Below are 23,188 nucleotides of genomic sequence, written 5' to 3' on the forward strand. Positions count from 1 at the left end.
AGTTGCTCCATGAAAAACACAGGCAGTCAGCTGCATCCGGTAAGACTGGAAGCCGTTTCCGACATATTTGGGAAAAGGCTAGGCAGATGATGACTGAAAAAGAACAAAATAAAGTTGTTCGTTTTCGTAATGGTATTTCCTGCAGGATGTAAGCCTAAAAGACTATAACTTTTATAGCCGAGGTGTGTGCAATAAAATGCGTCCAATATTTTTTCTTGTTTTTATGTTCGAGCGCAGTGCGGCAGTCGAATCTCAATTTTTGAATTTCTTTTTTGTTATTGTCTATTGTACACAAAAATAATTTATACAAACACAATACAGAATAGTTACGTACAAAGGCTTGTAATATAAAAGTGAATAAACAAATATTTAATATGCAGTTAGAAAGAAGAAAAACTTGAAATTGGCGTTACATTCCTAGTTATTCTGAAGCGACATTTCTGAGTCTGCGAACGATTTTGCATAGCTTTTTACAAAACAACGATTTTTCAATCACGAATTGGAAATTGAAAATGGCAACTTGTTTTCCTCGATTTCTCTGTGGTAAAATGTTTTCTTTTTACGTGAGAACTATAAACTCTTAATTTTTAAGGTTTTTAATAGTGTTGCTAGAACCTGTTTACGAATTCATTGTTATATTATTTACTTACTTCCGTTGGCTCTACAACCCTTTGTGGGTCTTGGCCTCCTCTACAATCATCCTCCAGTTATCACGAAGCTTGGTTGTTCTTTTCCAGTTGGTAAACTGGTGTTCTTGGTTGGTGTTCTTCAATGCAGTCGCTCCAACGTTTCTTAGGCCTCCCTCTTGGTCTTTTTTGTTGCGGCGTCCCCCTTGTCATTATTTTTGTGGCCCTTGTATCCGGCATTCTTTCAAGGTGGCCCGCCCATCTCAGCCTCTGTGACTTGCAAAATCTGATGATGGTTTCCTGCCCAATAAGTGCGTCCAGTTCGTGGTTCATGCGTTGACGATATCGACCATCTTGCTCTCGCACTGGTCCATAGATTTTGCGCAACACTTTTCTCTCGAACACTGTTCATGAAACTCATTGTTATATGAAACTTTTAATTCTGACTGAGGAAATTTTCAGGTAAAGAAAGTCTTATTTTTTTTGTTCCGTGTAACTACGTCATGATCTGTACCAAAGCGATCAACAATTTGACTGACAATATTATATTTTTTAATCGAACTGAAAAAAAAAAACCCAGTACTTTATTGTTTCTATAATTTTTAAACAACATGAACTCTCTAACCCTAAATTGAAAATAGTCTAAAAGTTAACTTCGCGTACATCCACAAAACCATTCATATTTTTATTTCTGCCCATTGATTGAACGTTCCACTTTTGTCCAATTTGTCACAATTGGTCGGCCATTTTGTTTCAATTGCACATCTTGTGTTTCGCGTTCGTCATGTTTTTGTTAGCGGTTTTCAAAACACGTTTTGTTTAGTTTTCGAGTGCGAAATAAAATTGCTTTTCATTGTTGTCAATTTAAAGTCCTGTTGTGTCGTGTTATTGTGGTTATAGGTACTACACGTGTGGAAACGAGAGAATTTGGTAGGTTGACCTACGAATATGTTTGTTCTCTCCTATTTCTTCATTATTACCTGCGGTTCTACTCGGGTACCAAAGTATCAATTTCCCGCTCCTGGTTATAACTGAGTCCCTTCTTAGGGTTGAGACTTAGTACCAAAGTTTATTTAAATCGGTTTTGGCGTCAAAGCAGGACAGACAGACGAGAAGAGTTCATCTCGCATTTACAATATTAAATTAATAATGTTTGTTTCGTTTAGATGAGTTTTAATTTAAACTAGCTTAAGTTATTATGATGAATCTTTAAAAAATATTCAGAACAAAAAGTTACACACCTAGGATACTAAAAATACAATTTTTAATTCCAAAAAGCATGTTCCATTTAAAAGTTCAGGTAATAAAAATATACGTAAAAAAAATCAAACGCTTCAATTTCCTCCGATGAAATATCGTCGCCGTTTACTATCAAAACTTAATTAAAAGTTCCATCAATTCCCTCAGGGTTGGGTAAGTTTTTAATAAAACTTGATAAAGCAAGGCAAATGAACCATGGAGCAATAAGTTAGTCCTCTCTGAATGGCTTCATCGCGCACCTGGACGCTGAGAGAAAAGTCACGTATATTTTGTGAGCACCCTTTTGTAAAAAAATATATAAGATTGGTGCGGGTTACGTTGAGAAGTAATTTAACATATTATTTATCTAAGTACATTTAGTTACATTGTGATGATATGGAGTTTGTTTGTAAGTTTTTAATTGAACGCCCTTATCTCAAGAGCTGCTGGTCCGATTCCAAAACAATATTGTAAAAGGCTATTTGTAATAGAGGTGAGCGAAGTGCCCGTTGGACGCGAGTGAAACCATGGGCAGAAGCTAGTCATTGATATAAAGTAACTTTAAATGTAGAATAATTAGTTTACTTTGTTGCTTTTTCATTTGCGACACTACTTATTACTTTAACAATATTTTACCAGAAAACATTCATTCCGTTCCACTGGAACTCACGATGCCAATTAAATGCATATTTAATTGGCTTTCAGTTGAACTACATAATATTTGATTTTGGATAATTATTCCGGCTGACTATCCGTAAAACCAATACCAGTATATATACTCGTATTTTACAATTTCCGAGAATAATCAACCCTTAAAATAAATGCAAAATAAATTAACTGAAACTCGATGTTTTACTTCAGCGAAAACAGGTTTCAGCGTTGGTTTTGCACAATTTGAAATATGTTACACATTTCGCTTTGAATTTAAGCTGAATTCAGTTTCCACTGAAAACAGAGCTCATTAAAACGTCCAAAATGTAGAACATTAAAACGTTGCATGAGGAATCATATGATACCGCCGTTTCTCGCTTTATTAAATTAATAAAATGGTTTCTGTTCGTTATGTTTTTAAGTTATAATTTTTTAAAATATTTCTTGAAATGGCCCTCATTCTAAATTATTCAAGTTTCTTCAGTTACGTCGTGGAACGATAGTTGGTCCACTGTTTTACAGTTTGAAAATAATCGTGATTGCAATAAAAACCAGCCGGATACCTGTTACCATTTATCTCCTTCCTAGCTTATAAATCAGATTAAAATATCGGCCGATTACATTTTGCAGTGTACTGAAGCTCTTGCAGACCAATGCAGCGTTGTAAGGTCAGGAGAGCGTAACTACCAAGCAAATAAACAGTTGAAAATCGTTGATCCATTTGAACTGCATAAGCTACTTTCCGTTCTGGCAGTTATTTGCCTATATTTTGTGAATTCGTGAATCAGGACAAAATATTCCGCCATTTGACTTTTCCATTCCATAACGCATTGGAGCCATTCCATCGTTGGTTTACCATAAACTTGCATTAGAGTTCAATGCATGGTAAATAATGAGTGCCTATAAAATGCGATCCTCAATATACGTACCTACATAAGATGTTAAAATGTTGAAATATGATACTCAATAAACCAAAATAAATAAGGATTTTTTTTTAACGACGTAAAATATATATGGATGGAACACGAATAACATTATGGAAAAATATACCATACTGTATACGGATTTGCTTTGAGAAGATATGTTATTATTATGGAAAAAAAATATTAGATGGGAAAGAGAGCTTTACGAGTTCAGTTTCCTCAAACGCACAGTTTCCGATACATGGAAATGTATTACATATTACGCTTGCATTACGTTCAAGGTATAATCTCCATATTTTCCTTATGGAGTTAATCTATTGAGAAAATAATATTTGTGTAGATTTTTATATTCATTGGGGGGAAATTGTATTATTTTAGATACGGAAGGCACGTAAAATTGGTAGGTCCCGGCTACCATTTGAACATCTTTGTAATTCTGAAATATGGTTGAAAAAAAAAATAGTTGTCATGATTTTCTATCAAATATTTAAGAACTAAGAGATACCTACATGAACTTATTTATTTATTTATTTACACTTTATGCAACAAAAATATTACATAGGCGGACTTAATGCCATAGGCATTCTTTCCAGTCAACCTATACACAAAATACATAGTTGTGACCTATAGGTCCATATTTACTGCCTTTTACGGATTCGTTCAGAAATGTACAATTCAAATGTTCAACTTTTCACCTTAGCGTGTGTAACTTTTTACAAAAAACGAAAAAGGTCACTGCGGTACTAATAAAATCACAGTTCTCACAACTTACCCAGGATAAAATCCTAATACAAAAACATAATATTTTCATACAAAACACCGACGAAATCTGCTGAAATGTCACGTCCACACTTTTGTTCATAAAAATATATGTTTAATAAAACCTGCTCTCTCATAACCTTTTTTATAGCGAACTTTCCAGCGACTGATTCTTTTTTTTTACAACCGTTTTTCTTTTTAGTCTGTGGCTCGCTCACTAACGCCGCCATAGGATGAATTCTTAATTGTCTGTGCAGCGTAATTAAATATGGTTGCATTTTTATTCTATGCTTCACTTGCAAAACTGTTGGTAATTACGTTTTGAAAACGTGGTCGTACCTTGGGGCTGTATTTTATTAAATTTTTCCACAGCTAGTTTCAGTCATATTTTATATTCGTTAGCATTTTTGAACGTAAAATTTTTGCGTTGCTTTAGAATTTTTGTGTAGGAACGTGTATGAATATGAATTTATATTCCTGCGGGAAATCCTTCAATTAAGAACAGGTAGTATCATTAGTTTTTTATTCCACACTTTTGTTGCCTTTGTCTATGTATGTATTAAGGCTAGGCAGATAATTAGCTATTTGGGATCTGTTTCTATCTGCAGAACACGCTAATCTGAAGCAGTACTGGGACGATTACAAAAAAAAAACCGTGTACATAGAAATCCTTTTCTAGAAAGCTTATTTTTACTTCGATTCGCAAAGAACCACGGCCAAAAGCTAGTTACTCCCATAAAATCTAAGCCAAAATGAATCAGCGCAATAAATAAAATCCCGCCATGTTTGCCTCGCACGTCTGTGGAGATTGGCGCGCTGTCACGTGATTGGCTCGTTAATTGCCGCCAACTGAGCCGTGCGTACGTGACCTACGTGTTTGGTGACTTTGATAAGCAGGAGAATTTTCGCTTGTCTCATAGGGCAGGGCTGAATCGCTGACAAATGGAAATGACACAAAGTATTGCTTATTTTTTTCCAGCATTCATATGTAAATCGAAAATCTATGAAATCGATCATTGTATAGGTACTGTAGAGGTTACATTATCAACATTTCGTAGCAAGGCTTCGTCAAGCTTCTTGGCAGGTAAGCATTAAGTCACTCAAGAATTAATTAAGTAAGTCATTAAAATAAATTAGATAACCATATTTTAACTATAAATAAGACTAAAGTAATAAACGATTTATGTATCTAAGTACTTATTTTTACGGAGACTAGACGCTTTTAGTAAGGCGGGGTAGTAAATCCAAAAGCTCTCGGTCGTATAATAAAAAATCTGAAAATAATTTGATAGATTAGAACAAAAAGACACGCTGACACGATGCTGAGCCAATCTAAACAGTTTGGTACAACACTGATCGGCTCGTTAATTAGACCAGCAACAAAGCCAATCCTACGTGACCAGTGTGTTTGATATAACCGATCTTGTTCGTTAAGCATGGTCTTACTCTGCTATGTGGGGAGAAATAAAGCTTTTGTTTGATGAGACGATAATAGTTTCGTCTGATTTTAATTGGTTGCTAAGAAAAGTAAGAAAGAGGTATACTTTTATTTTCTTGAGGGCCTAAGAAAACCCCAGTGGGTCCAGGACCAAAGTCTGCCAATGTTGAGGGGTTGTTCGAAAAGGCCACCACGATTAACACGGCCCTGGCACGTAAAAGGCTCAAGCAGGAACATGATGGGTTTTCGTCACTAAAAGTCTTGACACTCCCTGACACTTCATGACACTCCCTCACACTGCACCCACAGCGGGACCCCTCCCGCTAAGGTTAGCTGTTCATTAGATGATTTCCCATTAAACAAAACCTGAAACGCCTGATACGAATAAATAAAATAAGAATACAGCAATAGGTAAGCTTCAACCGGTCTGCGGCACTGTGACGCACATTTGCAAAACGTTTATTCTGATCTAGCATTCAGAAGATCTAGATTTCAGAATATGTGTGCGAAATAGCTTCTACTTAGCCGCACGGTTCATTAGCTATAAATATTAAATCACTTATCAGACCAAAATATTTTCTCCAATATAATAAATCGAATAAACGACCTTCTTAGTATTTGGGTGCGACTCAAAGACTTCTAGTACTTATAAAAACTGCCATAGTCTCCACTTTAAGAGCTTCTAGATTCAGCAGTAAAAATGAAAAACTACGTGTTATCATTGCCAAGTATTTTCGCGTAAATATTAAAGAAACTGTTGACGTAACTGGGGTGACGATTGTGAATTATTTATTAGAGAAAAAATAGTTTCTCTGCCATCTCCCGATTTGGCTCTGTTTCCATAGGGACCTTTAATATTTTAAGGGAAAAAAGTAGGAACAACTTCTATTGGAATTATATTTAGTAACTTCCACAGACAGCGTATTATAACGTAGCGGTTTTTATACATATTTACATACCTAATAGGTTCCATACACTAAAAAAGTTTTATTACATGTTCTTACTCTATAATTTGATATTCTTTACTCAAATTATCTAGGTTTAAATATAAGCACAATGTTATAACGTAGGTAGTCAGTTCATCTTCACAATCTAAATGAAATCTTATCTAGTTTCCGTGGCACGTCATAATTTATGGTGTAAAGTAAAAACGTCATTAAGGGTAAGGCCTGTTACCAACAAGGAGACAAACACAAAGTATAAGGTATACCTAGATAACCACGAATAATTAGTGACTAATAAATATAAAGTTATAGCAAAATTCACTAAGCTTTTCAAAACTATTTTTATCTATTGTTTTACCCTTCAGATTTATTAAGAAAGCCATGTTAACAGACCAGCAGCACGATGCAAATTTATATAAGGCTTAAGTTTTTAACGGTTTTTTACATAATATATTACATATTCATTTTTTGCACGAATTAAATTTCTTATTTACTTCTACCTCTTCTTGGTTCTAACCGCAAACATAAAAATGATATTCGTTCAGAAACCAAAAGGCTGTTTTAACAGCAGTTTCTGAACTTTGCAATGTTAATGTAATTCGGTTTATTACACTCTTCGTTTTTATTATTATTGTAGAACGTGGTAATGTAACGTACATCCTTGGAAATAATGGTATAATGTGTGGTACCAGTGTTTTTCTTATGGCGCTTTTATGGCAAAATTCCAAGGTTTTTACCAAGATCTTTTTGCTGTGTGTTGTTATGTGTTTTCCCTTCCAAGTTTAACGTTTTAATACGTATGACAAATGAGGAGTAAAAATTTTCTTCCGCGCATTCGAAATTCAAACCTCTGGAAAAAAATCTTCAAGGGTCTTATGACTTCCTAAGAAATAACAAATGTAAAACACAAATACAGGAACAAAGAAAAACGAAAAATAAGTACTTAAAAAAGTAATAAGTCTCAGAAAGTAGGCCAGTTACGGATAAATTAAACAAAAACTCTTTACTCAGAAATCCTTTTACTAGAATACTTGAAAAACAAAAACGTTATGAAGTTAGGAGAGCCTGAAGCTAATTATTCTTCAAAGAAAAGCTGAAAATCTCAGTAATTTAAGAAGGATATTGAAAAAACCTTGTTAAAATCTCATCTGAGGCTTAAAGCCTGTTACTGGCACGTTTATTATTTGTGAAAATATATAATTACAGCCGAATGAGAGCCGATAAGGGTGTGGATGTATTGAGAAGCATTGACGATGCGAGATTGCACGCTTATGTATTAAGCAAAACATGTGTGTTCTTCAATTAAGTATATTTTAAGTTACCATGTTATGCAAATAAATGATATTCTATTCTATTGATAAAAATCGCTGTTTATCATGTTCTTAGTGATATAAATATAGTCATATATCAGCTTAAAATAAATCATCAGCTCTTTTTTTAAGCCACTGGGCATAGGCCCTGTTCTCACATATCGATAAATCAACATTTATTACCACGCTTGCTTGAAGCAGATTGGTGATTTCTTTTATGACTTGGTTACTTTGAAAATACTGCAATTTTGATACTTAAAAACCCTTTAAAAACCTTTTATGTCTTTACGACATAAAAGGGTAAAAGTTACTGAAACGTTTTATTACCAGTGACTATGATTATAGGAACACTTTGATTTGGTTGTGTGAAGTTATTATAAAACCCCGCCCCGCTACGATTGTTATCCCGCTCCTCTTATGACACTAACCGCACCCTAACCCCGTGTTTCAGACCGCCAATTTGCGTAAAAAAGCGAGATTTATTGCGTAAAAGTATTTTACAGTTAATAACGTTCCTTTTCATAAATTACGTGGTTTTCTTCGCCGTTTACATGTATATTTTATTAAGTATTCTCTTTCTATTCATGGCTGGTATTGAGTGCGTTTGCGACGGTAGGTATTATATAGTGAAAGAAGAATCTTCGTTTTGAATGCATGAACTAGGGATATGCACAAAAGCGGTATTGTGCATTCAGGAATGGAGTGAAAAACCTTCCTGTTTTCATAGGTATGCTTTTCTTTAGCATTTTTTGATTGGATTTTAGCCTACGGCTTTCATATAGCGTGCATATTTCCAAGGCATTTTTTTTGAGTATTTTCCTTTTGATTTGTTTTCAGTAACGATGACAGAAAAGTTGTATTATATCATGTTTTACGTTATGTACCATGTACTACATATGACTCATGAGATATGAAACCTAATAATTAATTTAGAACATATATTATGTGCCACGTGGTACCCTAATCAATTCAATAGTTTTTGCTTGAAAGAGTTATAAACTATAATCTATCCTCATGAATGTTCACATTTGTAACGGTCAGTTGAATGATTAGGGGTTTTTGGAAGCAAAAAAAAAACAATAGAATCAGCCAAAAATGTATTGAAAAATTAAGAATTCAGTACACACTGAAGAAATTACTGAACGACACGTTTAGTTGTTTTCTTAGTACGTTTCTGATTTTTCTTAGGTTTCATGGACTTGCCAATGATTTTGGCTAGTTTATTCAGTTTTATCTCGTCTTCTTTGATAGAGCTTAGATTTTTTTTGGTCTTTTTTGATACTTTTTTCTCATGGTGTTTGATGGTGTCGTCGATCCATTGGGACAGGATCGTGAGTTTGGTATAAACTCCTGGGACGATGCCACATCCAGCTCCGAAGGAGGTGACTCCAACTTGCACGTTGTTCCATGTTAAAGGACCGCCACTGTCTCCCTGTGAAAAAAAAGAATATTGTAGATTTTGTTATACATTTTGTGAGCCAGTGTTTGTTGTATGTTATGGCAAAATTTCCCCAAATATGTGTACGCGTCGGCACGAGACCACTCTCATGTGTTCGCGCACAAAGATTGCAGTTTCGTGAACATTTAAGCAATGTTCGCACGCAATTTGTTACTGTTTGCGAGTAGGATAGAAGAAACATTTTGTTTGCAACACACAGTCTACTTAAATATATTTTCGCCTTGGAATAAAAGCTTGAAATATCAGGCAATTTGCGCGTATCTGGGCTCGTAAGCTAGCCGCCATTAACTTTGTCGATTACTATAAAAGTTAAATCATAATATAGAACAGTTAATACTTACAACACAAGAATCCTTATGCAGGCCTCCAGCGCAGAGCATTCTCTTAGTAATGCGTCGTTGTTTGCTGTAAGCGAACTGACAGTTCAGCCACGCCACCACGGGTACCGTCACCTGTTGCAGGTTCTCAGAGATATGTCCTTCTGGCTGCAATGAAAATCAAAATGCAATTATTCAAAACTAGCTTCCATATATCTGCAGTTTAGGGGCTGCGATCTGCCGGGGCTGCGTGATTGTTCGCAAGAGTTACCGCGGCCCTGGTACATTAAAGGCCTACGATGGACCACGACGGTTTTTAGTCAATAAGAGTCTGACACTCCCTCACCGCTGCTAACCCACAGCGGGAGGGGTCATTTGATGATTTTGGACGTCGATAAAAAAAGGGGGAACTACTTTCCGTAGATGGATGAGGATATTCTATGTCCTATCTCCCCTCGTTGTAAAGTACCTCCCCTTTTTAATGTTGAGAATCGGAGAGCACGTAAATATCGGTCCTGCGCCTGATCTCTTTCCAGTCGTGTCGGATTGCCGTCTCATCGGGTTATGAGAGTGAAGGAATAGGGAGTGCACCTGTGTCTGCGCAAATACATGTGCACTATAATAAGTCCTGCGCAGTTGGCTGATCTCCTTAAATGAGAACAGCCACCGTGGCCGAAATCGGTCGTGGACGCCATTAATGTTGAGAAAGATCAGTCGTTCTAAAGAGGCTGAAAGACAACACGTTTATAATGTCAAATACATATTAAATGAAACAGACCCCAAAGCCATACACCGCTTCCTATGTTTTTGTTGGGAAGAAAAACATAGGAGTGGAGCAACAAATTCCCTAGCAGAACGTTTGTGTTTCAATACATTTCTGTGAGTCAACATATACACACGCAGGAATAAGGTTCAGAATTTTATCAGTTGCGCTGTGCGTTAAAAAAAGAAAGATGCTACGAATAATGTATCCTAGGGGAGATATCTGTCACAGCCTTTTTATCATCCCATTGCTGGGCACAAGCCTCCTCTCACACGGAGAAGGATTGAGCATTTATCACCACGCTTGCTCACTGCGGGTTGGACTTAATATTAATCATTTTCTCCGTAACTCAGATTTTTGAATAAAGAAACTGAATTCTGAAAGACATTCCAACGGTATGAAGACGCCTTGGGGCCACCTTTGTAAGTAAATTTCTTTGTCATAATGGCGTAGACCTATTTACCCATTTCGGTTCCAATAAGAATTTAATATTCATCGTCACCACAGATATTAAATCGAGTGCTAAGCTATAATATCTCAGCCTTTTAATATTTAAGTATCATATCGCTTTTAATACGTTTCTATTAATTTCTGTCTAGACTTGGCTGCCAATATTAATTTTGACGTAAAGCTAAGCTAACTTATAATAAATCTTAGGTTTGTAATATTATAATAACATTTTTAATATAGGGTTCGTAGTAATTGTAAATATTTTTTTCAAAATATTTTATTAAAAACAATATTTAGATTTTTTATTAAAATGACACAAAAAGTTTTTCTTTTGAGTCGAAATATTAGATACTAAGTTAAAAATTATTTATTAGGTGCTCATTGATGTAATGACAAGGTTTAGTTGTTATTCATTCGTTTTAACTATATATTCCCTAAATATTATTATTCCGTAAATAATAATCGCTTGAATCCATTTTGATCAAACTTATTTAAGAAGTACCGTTGGCAAAATTAGTTTCATCCGTTGAAAAGTTACGATGCCTCTGACGGACACACTAACTGCCACACTCAGAGTCAGTTAATGGTTACTTAAGTGGCTCCTTAGTATAGATTTAAAAAAGCTCACTCTCAGAGACAATTAATGATCCGTTACCACCCCTTAATGACAATTAAAGTTAAGTAAAGCAAAACCTTTACTTAACTTTCTAATTATTGATTTTGACATTTATGTTTAAGGTTATAAAAGTAAATAAAATATTTTAAAAAGTCTCAGGAATAGAAGTGTTTTAACAATAAAGTAAAGATGAGTGATTTGCTTGTCTTTATTGATTTTGTAGACTATACCAGAAGGTTTAGAGTAGTGGGGCCAAATAAGAAGCCCAGGAGGAGTAACATTAGAAGTCTGGAATATAAAAGAGTATTTTTCTATCAATGTTCAAGCATTCACTGGAACAAACTTGGAATTTTATGATCTAGTAGCCCGGTGGCCTGGCAGTACCCATGATAGTTTTATTTATAACAGCAGCGCAATTAAACAAAGACTGAATACTGGTGTGTTAAAAGGGATAATTTTAGGGGACAGCGGGTATGCAGTTAGCAATGTGCTACTGACACCGTTTTTATCACCAAATTCAACTGCACAAGAAAACTACAACAGAAGCCAAATAAAATATAATGTGGAATACTGTGGAAAGATGCTTTGGCATTTGGAAAAGAAGGTTTCCTTGTCTCCAACTTGGCATGGGCATTAAGATGGATACAGTTGTGGCTGTTAGATGTGCTTATGCGACACTGCATAATATTTCTTTACAGGTTCATGATTTGGTTCCAAAGAACTGGGAATCTCCTCATATTGAGAATGATGATGTTGTCCTGAATGAAAGGCGTGAAAGCACAACCAACAGCAATGGATTTTTAGTGCGACAATCTATAGTTGATAGATTTTTCTCACAATATAATTTTTAATAAATAAAAATCCATAAAATAGGAGGAATACTTTTTTAATTATTGAACAAGAGGCCAATTATGTAGTACAAAGTTTATTTGACTTCCTCGTTGAGCTAGTGGTCGCTTTTTGGGTTTTCTTAAACCTTCACAAAGCAGCCCGTAGTCTGGAAGTTGGTGATTGATTCCTGATTGAACTCCTGTGTTATACTATCCCATGCTGCTTGTTTCTTGGCGAATGACTTGCCATCTGTTATTTAAGATTCCACGATTGGTCTCTTTTTAACTAATTGTGCTAACAAAGCTTTTTCGTCCGCCGTGAAATTAGCCACACGTTTGCGTGGGGCTCTTGTTCCTGAAGACTCCTAAAATGAAACAAGCACAAGTTAAATTATTCAAATACATATGTGCAGCTACTAATGTACATAGAAACGAAACTTACCATGATAATATGTTAAGATAAAGCTATTTATTTCAGAGCTTATCACACTTTTCCACACACTTTTCTTTCCTGACGGTTAACGGAACAAGATTTTTAAACGTAACCTTGACACTGACAGTACAATATTGACAGCGATACCAGAAAAAAGTTTCCATGTACTTTATATCATTTACATTAAAATAGGTGTTTTTACGTAAAAACGACCCCGAAATTAACAAATTCTTATTTCTATTGTTGATATACAAGGTTTTAATGTATTTAAATAACAGTTTTTGCTACTTAATAATTTCACATTTTAAGGTGCGGCTACACCTTTCGTTTATCGATAAGCATTATCAAAGACAATTTGACGATACTCTGCCCTACGGATACTTAAAGCTGTCATTAACTAATGAACCCTTAAATTTCGTCTCTGGGATGTATCGTTCATTAATAGATTTAATGATAATTAGTTAAGGACTCATTAGGACTAATTTAAGTATCCATTCTGAGTGTGGCAGTAACAGCCAGTTTCTTCATCAATTATTAACTTTTACTTGACCATTACTGTCATTTTAACAAATGTGTTTCTTCATCAAAGTAACAGCTAAACTAAAAGTCAATAGAGTTATCACAATTTAACTTTGTCAAAACGACAGTGAGTTTAGCTTTTACCGCCCCCTAATGAGCAGTAAAAATTAAAGGCTAAAGTTACAGTAAAACTAAAAGTTAAAATTGTGATAAAACGAATTTGACCGTTACTTTTGCTGTTACTTTTGATGAAGAAACTGGCTGAGTCGTCAAAACTACGTAGATATAACACCTCTTTCTACATCAAGGGTTAAAAGATATAACTTTCTTTCACATAATATAATATTTAACTTTTTCATTTCTACACCGATATTCTTATTACTTTTCTCTTAAAGGGTGAAAATATTTATAAAGGTGTATTTATGAATGACATCTTTATGAAACCTGTCGGACTCAGCGATATGATGGAGAAGGATAGGGTTATTTACCCTGAAGAAATAAATATAACTTTTTTATTATGCCAACTTCTGGGAGGTTTGGCATACTAAATATTATGCCAGTTTCTATTAGCTTACTTAGAGACAGTAATTTTAATGAAATACAAACTATGAATTTAAATTCTTCAACATTTTCTGGGTACGAAAGCTCAGTTACAAACTGTCTTTTATTTTATTAAATTCGGTGCAGTCATTTCAATGTAAATAACCTTACTTTTTGGATTCACCGTTAAGTAATAGTTTCTGCCAGCGGTTACTACCAATTCCATGTAGGTCCTCTCGAAAATGGACTAAATTATGTTTCATTTTATGAAATTCGGTGTAGTAATTAAATAATTAACCTTAGTTTTTGCAATCATCATAAAGTACTAGTTTCTGCCAGTTCAAACGTAACAAGTAGGCTAGGGATTACGATAATGTAATGCCAATGTCTTACAGATAGGACACGAAATTAAATTCAATATAATTTGTGTTCTGAAAGTAGACTATAGGTACTGCAGTAAATGGACTATCTAACACTTCGATTCAAGCTCTTCAGCTTCATAAAATTTGCAAAACTCACCTGAGTAAAGCCCCATCCAGTAGCATTCAAATGCGTTCCTTTCTTCAGTTTAACAATGTTACCGGTATAAGAGATTTTATTTACTTTCTTTCCGAAAGTAAGACTTTCATTCAGTTTCAGGATGCAAATATCATAGTCACTGGTAACATTGGAGTACGATTCGTGGATAATTATTTTTTCTACGTCATACAGTTTGCCACCTTCGTCGACCTTGTCGGTGCCAACTAGCACTTTGTACTCTCTGTCCCTGTAAATAGAGTTGGAAATCGTTTGATAAAGGGTTTTTAGGGTTCTGTATATAAAGAGAATAAGGAGATCCTAATACAAAGACTAGAATGAAAAGTCGTGGTGGCCTATTGGGTAAAGGACCAACCTCTCAAGTATGAGGGCGCAGGTTCGATCCCAGGTCAGTCAAGTACAGTCACAGTTCCTAACGAAACGTGATAGTTCAAATTGACACTAAGGTAACTAATGTACTACTAAAAAACTAGAATTAAATCAATATATTAGTTTGAATATATTTTTCGTAATTTTTTAGATACCTAATAGTACCCTTAGTGTCCGACTCGCTCTTTGCCGATTTGAATGACGCAATAGGTACAGAAGAATATATTGAGAACTCTTTTAAGAATATTGAATGTTTCCATAGATACCTTTCAGAGACAAAAAAGGTATTCTTGTATAAGAATTGGACCTAAAACAATGCTTAAAGCTTTTTCTGTTTTATTAATATAGCGACTGATGGAAATTTTGCTGAATTTTGGTGTCTTTACCTACTGAATAAAAGATTGTAATATTTTTAAGATTATTTTGCTGTGTTGGATCGAGTGCTTAGTGTAGATAGAAAATTGATTTTAAAAACAGTTATTGGTAAAAGGATTTTTTTTCTTTAGGAGCACAAAATTATATTTTGCGAAAAATTTAAGCCATTACTACATACTAGCGTTTCCCCATGGATCTACCGGAATCCCAGATAAAAATTAGTCTATGTTCCTTTTCAGGCTCTTTAGATTATTAATTGTAGGCAAAAAATCGGTTCTGTAACTTTGGTGAGAAAGCGCGATAGACAGACAGAGTTTTGACATCTTTAAATTGCCAACAATTTTGAAAACTGCTAAGTAATTTTGTAAAGACGTAATTCTGCTGACGAAACTATAGCAATTTCTACTATCTTTATTCTTGCGAAAGATTTTCACCAGATAAAGATAAAGACTATATTTATAAAAGAAAAATCTGTGTGAATTCATCGCTAATCCTTGCCTATTCAAGTCTGAATCAGTTTATTGAATATACGCCTTTCACGCACGTGAGTAATTTTAGGGGCTGTAAATCAAGTTGGAATAAATCGACTTTTAGACGTTTTTATGCTGTAGGACGAAACTGAAGGTCATTTTTTTTAAAGAGTAACTGTCAGTTGCACAAAGCTCCATAAAAGTTAAAGCTTCTTTAAATATATGGCTTAGTCTTTCTTTGTCAACAAGTTAAAAAGTGTCAGCAATAGATCTAATGAAGCTTAAATTTTAATGGACCTTTCTGCAAACTGACGGTTAATTCGATGGATGTGTGTATTTTTTATGTTTTGATGTACGCAATAAAAGGAAAACATCAATTCGATGTAAGTAGGTAGGTATAGTGTTTATTCATGTAAAAGTTCTCTCTGCAGTTAATTATACTCGCCTATAGCTTTTAAGTTTTAAAGAGATTTTTCCTTGTAACGTTTTGCTAACTTGAGTTATTTTTAATTAAATTAATTGAATACTCGTACAGAACAAACATGCAAAACAATATCAAATAACACAAATACGAGAATTTAATTAAATGCTGGTCCAACTTTATTACTTGTGATTCGCTTTGGGACAGCAGAAGAATTCATTTAGAAAAAATATTTTGTTGAGTTCTTTTTATTTGTCTTTGAGTGTAGGCTTTCAATTAATGTTTTTCCTTATTTTTATTAAAAAGACATGTCCGTTCATCTTGAATTGGAACGTGTCATTTTCATAAATAATGTTGTCTTCACGGATATGAGAGCATAATGTATTGATACTTAACTTTTGTTTTTTTTTTAATATCCAATATTTTTAAGAAATAAATTAACTTAAATATCAATACAATCGACAATCTCGAGATAACTGCTTGGTTTTTTGCAATGATAGCAATAAAAGTAACGTTATGAATAATACAAATTGCTCGTGTATGTATTATGGATCCCCTACGGGCTATATGATAACTCAGGATTCTTAGATCTCTTCTTCTTTTCTGTATTAGGCTTCTTACGATAGAAATACTTACGGCACAATACAATGAGCGGCAGTTAGAACAAACTGCTCGTGTATGATGGATCCCCCGCACCAGTGGTCAGTGCCGTTGATACGCAGTGACACTATGTAAGGCACATCTTCTATGCTGATCTTATGGCCGCCAATGATCCCCACATGTGGGGATTTTTCTTCTGGTGAAGATAAGAAAATTATCGATTAAATATGTATGTTTTGTTTCTTTACTGTTGTGTAGATTATAAAACCTTTGCAGTGTTTAATTTATGACCTAGAATATCTTGCCTTTACAGGACAATTTATGGCACACTTTTGATGTCCTTTAAGTCCACTTTTAGTCTGAATATGGAACAAACAGAAAAATATATGACGCGAATCCAGGTATAAATAATACGTTGAATAATTTATAATAAGCAAGACTAATGTAGTGCATATCTATCTAGCACACAAATATAAAAAATCCAAACTTAGTAAAATAAAAGAATCTAAACCTTATCGAACTCAACAAACATCTTTTGAAAGCATTCCAGAAAAATACCCAGCCAAATGTTATTTTCTCTTACAAAAGCAACTGCATTACATATCAAAATTAATGCTTCCGATCGCAGCAAATGAGAAATCCAAGTTTCTAGCAATATCTCAGAAAAATTGGCGTAGTTCCAAAACTGCTTGATCTTAGTTTACCCTATTTTTATACAAAGTAGAATACACAAGTAGACAATCTGCTTTTTGAAGCTGGGTCGGTAATATTGCAAGTAAGTGTACAGTGGAAAGTATTGCCCCTATTTTGTGCAACTAAGTGTAAGACGCTTATTGAGTTTGTAAGTACATAGTATGATTGGTTTGCAGTTGTTTCCATTGTAGTATTAAGCATTATTTTACAAAATATATAGAAACGAGTAATAAAATAAGTACCTAAATATGGTTACTCTCATTTTAGACATAAAACTAAGTACTAAGTACCACCTACTTAATTTAGTTTTTTTTTTCACTAATTAATTCAATATTTATTTGGGGACTTGTAAGATTTATAATTTTTGCCTTAATTTATTTTCATTTCTTCAAGGGTTTTTCTTAATCCAGAAATTAAAAATAAATTATTTCCAAGGTAAATAGTATTAGAAGATAATTATAAACACTTACTTTTAGCCTTCTTAAGACCGTAAGCACTGCTTAAACACACCAAAAGCACAACCACTCGTATAGACAACATGGTGAACCGATATAGTCGCCATGATACTAATTCCACTGATATTTATAAAAGTTTTATCTAACAGGAAAACTGGTTCAATTAATTATTTATTTTAAAAATCTACCACATAGATAGGTACCTGATAAGTACAGTTAAACGGAAAAGTTTGTTACAAAAGTTCGATTAATTAAATAGTTTTTTTAAACAGATAGGCACTTTGTATACAAATATTGATGTATCCTTAGTAAGTTTTTGTATCTTATATGATTAAGGTCAGATATTTTATTAAAGTCATGGTCAGGTTTTAAGTAAGTATAATAAAAAAGGTTAAGATTAAAAACCTCTTTTAACAAAAAGTGAAAAAAATATTCTGATATGCATAGTTATATAATAGGTACATGAAATAAGAAAAGTATATTTTGTTTTGTACCTATTATTTAAAGAAACAGTCTTATGCAATTAATTAACATAAAATAAAAATAATTTTGTATGAGGTCCGTAACAATGAAATTTTACCGACTATACAAGCGCAACAAACAATTAGCATAGATTTCGTTAATGAGGTCATTTCAATAACAAATTTACGATAAACGAAGCTAATGAGCGAACTGTTTGGAACTTTATCAGAGAAAATAATTGTCAATCTGTTGTATAATAATTATAATCGATATGAATAGCTACATAGGTATATAATTTTGGTTATTTGAACAAAAATAAAAGTAATAATTTAAAGTCATGTTCACTTGTATGTTCAGATAGCAACAGAACCGAAAATAAAAATGTTTTTGACCTGTTTTGTTCCCAAATCGATTGATCTGAATTTGATAAGTTATTTTTGATAAGAAATTACCACCTCAAAAAAGATAGTATAAGTACCTTCAATAACAGATACAAACAGAAGTAGCCTATTCCCCCCCACAGCCCTTTTTATACTCTTGTGACTAGCGTATTTTCCGAAAAACCGAGCGACTATAAATGAAAGCGGTCTAAAATATTTACTAGCAAGCTTTCAAAAGTAAGTTTACATAATGAAAATAACTTCATTCTAAGGAAGATATTCACAAGCCAAAAGGTACAAAAACATATGACTTGTTTGTTTAAGTGAATAAAGGGGGAACAACATACCTTTGGAGCTCCCACACACTGCAAACTTTAAGTCGGACGATAGTTTGTTCGGGCCCGTTGATCAGTATGAAAATGAATGAATGTATGCATATAGCAACGATGAACTATTTGGCCGGTAATTTTTTTTAACGACGCCAAAAATTATCATTACCCCTCCCGCTGTGGGTTAGCAGCGGTAAGGGAGTGTCAGACCCTTACTGGCTAAAAACCATCGTGTTCCGTCGTAGGCCTTTTATGTACCAGGGCCGCGGTAACTCTTTCGAAGAATCCCGCACCCCCGACAGGCCTTGGCCCTGGGCCCCGCTGGAGTTTGGCCGGTATCAGAGAGACTAAAAACGTTAATTAAATTCAAATATAATAAAATATTTATATAAACAATAAAATATTTATATATACAATAAAATATTTTTCTTATATTTATCGGGTCAACTTTCGACCGACTGTTGTGTCTACAGTATGCTGTTTAGTCTACAGTATTCCTAAGAACACCACGACAACGTTTTTCATTTGTTTTCTCTGCCAAGCAAGACTTTCCGTATGTATATTAGCTCAGGAATTTATGTAAATATAAGGTACAGAGCAAGTTTCTTGTCGATTCCAAGACATATTGTTTGTGTTACGAATTCTCAACAAGAATGAGATCCCAACGCGTCGAAGTTTTTTATCGCATTTCAGGAGCGTATTTTGTTGAGAAAATAATGTTTTACTGAAATTGAAATAAAAGCAATTTATTGGTATCCGATTTAAGTAGGTATATTTATTTTTGCATCAATGGAAATACTACTCAACAGTCAAGCCAGAGCGTCTGACAACAGAAATTATTTTGTTGCATTCTGTTTCTGTACGGTATCATATCACGCTAGTATTGAGTGAATTTTGTACCTCTTTCACGCAAAATCAAATATTAATGAAACTTGCCAATCAGAATATCACCTATATAAGGTTGGTACTTTTTTACAGGGCGCGAGAAGTTCTCTAGAGATGTAGATAAAACACCAAATAAAAGCTAGTTTATACAAAATCTAAAGCTATTTTGCTATAAATTCGGCTTGAAATACGTTCACCATCCATTATTTCTCACAAAGAACTTTAATAGAATTTGCGTCGGTTATCTAATGTACTTTTAATGGCACCCTTTGAGTACTAGATTAAGAGAATAAGAGAATTTTAGCTTACAGCTTCAATAAATAAAATTGTGGTAACTTTGCGTAAAAAATTGTATTTCAATACTAATTAGGTAATAAAAAAATAGAAAATTAGTATTTTTCTTTTGAGTTTTTATAAGAAACCATTTGAGAGCTACGGTGCCTGCCACAGACACACAAGCAGACAGTCGAACATAAAACACCCCTTTTTTAAGCCAGGAGCTACAACTAATGAACACATTTTGATGAAACATCGCAACAACAGTAGGTGTAGAATCATCGGCACGAATCTTGAGCGCTGACCTTCACCTGCGCAGAAGTGTGCGGGCCAATCACCGCTTTATCCCGCCCCCGCGCCTCACTTCATACCACAAAAGGGACCCAATAAATTACTTCTGCGCAGGTGAAGGTCAGCGCTCAAGATTCGTGCCGATGATTATAGCTACCTGTAGATTAAACATCAGAATCTGGTGCGGACGAAAGTTCTCTCAAGACACGGGTGAAATGCCAAGGAATAGCTATTAACTACAATAATAATATGTTGCTAACACCCTAACGACGTAGGCTGATGGAAAAGGGCGCAAGATTAATGTCTTGGAAGTACAAAATAATGAGATGTGTATGAAGCCTAACGAGAACAGCGATATTCGCGTCGGTGAACAAAATAATCAGTGTAACAGCACTTTCATACAGGTACATTTTGTCGCGCGTAGCAAACCAAGTATTAGCGCGACGTATTCTGAGTGGAAAAAAAATCTCGCGCCATTCCAGGACGCTTCTTTTATATCTGTAGTTGTGAATTGTTTGCTATCGAGCGTATTACGTGGCATGCAGCCCGTACGCACTGAGATTTGCAATGAGAAAACCGAGCGGCAAATCCACTAGTGTGTAATGTTCATGTTAATGTTCTAAATGCGAAAGTACCTCATATCTGTCTGTAGAGCTTTCAAGCCAATACAAATAAACCAATTTGAATTTCAAACGGAATATACAGTTTGTCTGCGGCCTGAGAAAGGACTTAGGTACTCTTTGTCCACGTACGAAAACTAGTTTCCTTAAGTGGACCCACTAAGTGAAACTAGTTAGCAAACACTTATGTACCAAATAGCCCAACGTTAATAAACACCAACAAATAAACTGCATTTCAAAAAAACCGACCACCTAAAAGGACAACAAGAATTCACTCACTAAACCCGGAGCACGTTCAAAGCAATGTCAAATTGAATCTCCTCATCTCGTGTAACAGATTAGCAGAAACTCTGCCAGGATTCATCCAGCGAGTTAGGAATGGCGACTCCTTTCATTTATACCTCTTTTTTGTTTTTACTCGACTTTTGTGTGGAACCTGTTTTGCTGCAATGCTGTGTTTAGTTTTTTCTTCTTTTTTTGTGGCTGGCTGGTGATAATTTTTGGTTAAGAGGTTTGGTAGGATTTTAATAAATACTTTAATTTATAGGAGTAAGTAAGGATACAATTCATAAAGTGATTTCAATAACAAAGATTCTTTTAGACATACGATTACCATTGAAAAACTCCCTCTCTGTTATTGTCATAAAATTAAATAAAAAAAATACAAAATAGCTGTGGGAACATGGAGCTTCCTGCATGAAATATTGCACTGTAATTAAATAAAAAATATACTGGTATATTATTAAATTGCTAAAACTGCAAAAGTAGTGGCTTTCATTAACAATCGCGACAAAACTAAGTTAAGGTTCAAGCTTAACTAAACTGAATGTTGCCAGCAAACAAAATTGAGATTCAGCAACTTTTAAGTTACGCAAATACTTAGTTAAGTTTTGCTGGAAAACAGTAAATGTTGCCAACATTATTGCATCTACACTCGAGTGCAGCGAAATTGAGTTTGTCGATATATAGAAATTAGATTTCTATGAAATATTGATCGTCTTCTATTCTCTGTATCCAAGTCCAAAGTAATTTTCAATCAGCGAAGTATTAATTAGCTAGATTCTAAATTAATATAATTTAGCTTTAGCTAGCTACTAAGTTATTTAGGTACCTACTTTAGTTTTCGTAAAGATTCTTTGAATATTACATAAAAAAGTAATACCTACAATTCTCTTCAAGTATTTTTCCATTAAACCATTCCTGGAAAATTTTCAATGAATCCAAAAAAAAAATCCATATACTTATCTATTTTATAAAAAATAGGCATATTTTTCCGTATAAAAAAAAAACGCAAAAAAATATTGACGCATACAATAAAAAGAAAATGGCTACCACATAAAAATCCCTTAACGAAGAACCATTGAAGCATTTGGCTGTGATCCAAAATATCATGTTTCATAGATACAGCGCTGACCCAATTTAGTTCAGTTGCTATTTCAGCGGTTTTTCAGCCAGTTAGCCTTATGGCCGTAGAGGAAAAAAAAACCTGATTGAAGTTGGAATGACTGCAATTCAAATTGTTTGAAAAAAGTTTAAGGCTACGTTTTGGTTCTATGTAAATATTTTAATGGTTACGAATTTTGTATTGGTTCTATACAACCAAATTCTTAACCATATTACGGTTAAGAATTTGGTTGTGGATGTGCTATCGCAGGACTACTGTACTGATTGAACAGTGTTCATCAAAGACGGCTTAAACCGGCTTTTCATCCAGGTGCAAGGAATAATTCCTAGGGAACGCGGCTGAAACCGCCGGCAGAAGCTTGTAAATTAGAAGTTAAATAATGATTACCGGCGCCGGCGGCTTGAAAGTCGTGAATTTGAACCCTCCTATTTGCACTATATGTAGATATGAACCTACTACAGCTAAAAGCAAAGTTAACTAAGCTTTTACTGAGGGCTTACCCCGAAATACTCAAAGTCACATAGGTTTAAGATCTCAGCAATTTGCGTAAGTGTGTCAAAATTAAATTATGTTTTGAGCAGTTTTTTAATTTTTATGGCTTTTCAGTATTCAGTCGCATAACCTGTAGAAGGGATTGCAGTACAGTAATGACGATACGACACCAAACCTAAAGATACAAATGAAATACCCATAAAATGACAATAAAAATAAATTCTAAGACCTTCCAATTATCTTTTCAATTCCAAATACGATTCTTTCAACTCAATATACCTCAAAAAGGTAGCACATAAAGTGACTGGAAG

The 23,188-nt window shown here is 34.3% G+C and overlaps 3 protein-coding genes across 3 annotated transcripts in view; 2 read left to right on the forward strand and 1 right to left on the reverse strand.

Annotated features, from left to right (window-relative positions):
• The window catches only part of LOC110380064 (ras-like protein family member 10B), a 62,151-nt gene that overhangs the window by 14,781 nt on the left and 24,182 nt on the right, over positions 1-23,188 (forward strand). The window lies entirely within an intron of this gene.
• LOC110380060 (trypsin 5G1) lies at positions 8,973-17,873 on the reverse strand. Its single transcript, XM_049843483.2, has 5 exons — positions 17,753-17,873; positions 16,626-16,785; positions 14,337-14,583; positions 9,691-9,834; positions 8,973-9,322 (listed from the first exon to the last, which is right to left on the reverse strand). The coding sequence occupies exons 1-5, from the start codon at positions 17,820-17,822 to the stop codon at positions 9,026-9,028; spliced, it is 918 nt and encodes a 305-aa protein (XP_049699440.2). The 5' UTR covers positions 17,823-17,873; the 3' UTR covers positions 8,973-9,025.
• LOC110380063 (fructose-bisphosphate aldolase) overlaps positions 21,632-23,188 on the forward strand; it is a 143,872-nt gene continuing 142,315 nt past the window's right edge. The window contains exon 1 of the mRNA XM_064040292.1: positions 21,632-21,641. The gene's annotated coding sequence lies outside the window, so the exon portion shown is untranslated. The remainder of the gene's footprint in view (positions 21,642-23,188) is intronic.

The sequence above is a fragment of the Helicoverpa armigera genome, chromosome 22 (genome assembly GCF_030705265.1).
Source record: "Helicoverpa armigera isolate CAAS_96S chromosome 22, ASM3070526v1, whole genome shotgun sequence".
In the NCBI taxonomy this organism is placed as follows: Eukaryota; Metazoa; Arthropoda; class Insecta; order Lepidoptera; family Noctuidae; genus Helicoverpa; species Helicoverpa armigera.

Excerpts from the sequence above, each read along its gene's own strand:
- LOC110380060 (XM_049843483.2), bottom strand. The coding sequence starts at position 17,822 with ATGTTGTCTATACGAGTGGTTGTGCTTTTGGTGTGTTTAAGCAGTGCT. Across the intron at positions 14,584-16,625 it reads GCCGCTCATTGTATTGTGCC|GGACAGAGAGTACAAAGTGC; the intron begins GTAAGTATTTCT and ends CTCTATTTACAG. Across the intron at positions 9,323-9,690 it reads TGCATAAGGATTCTTGTGTT|GGAGACAGTGGCGGTCCTTT; the intron begins GTAAGTATTAAC and ends TTTTTTTCACAG.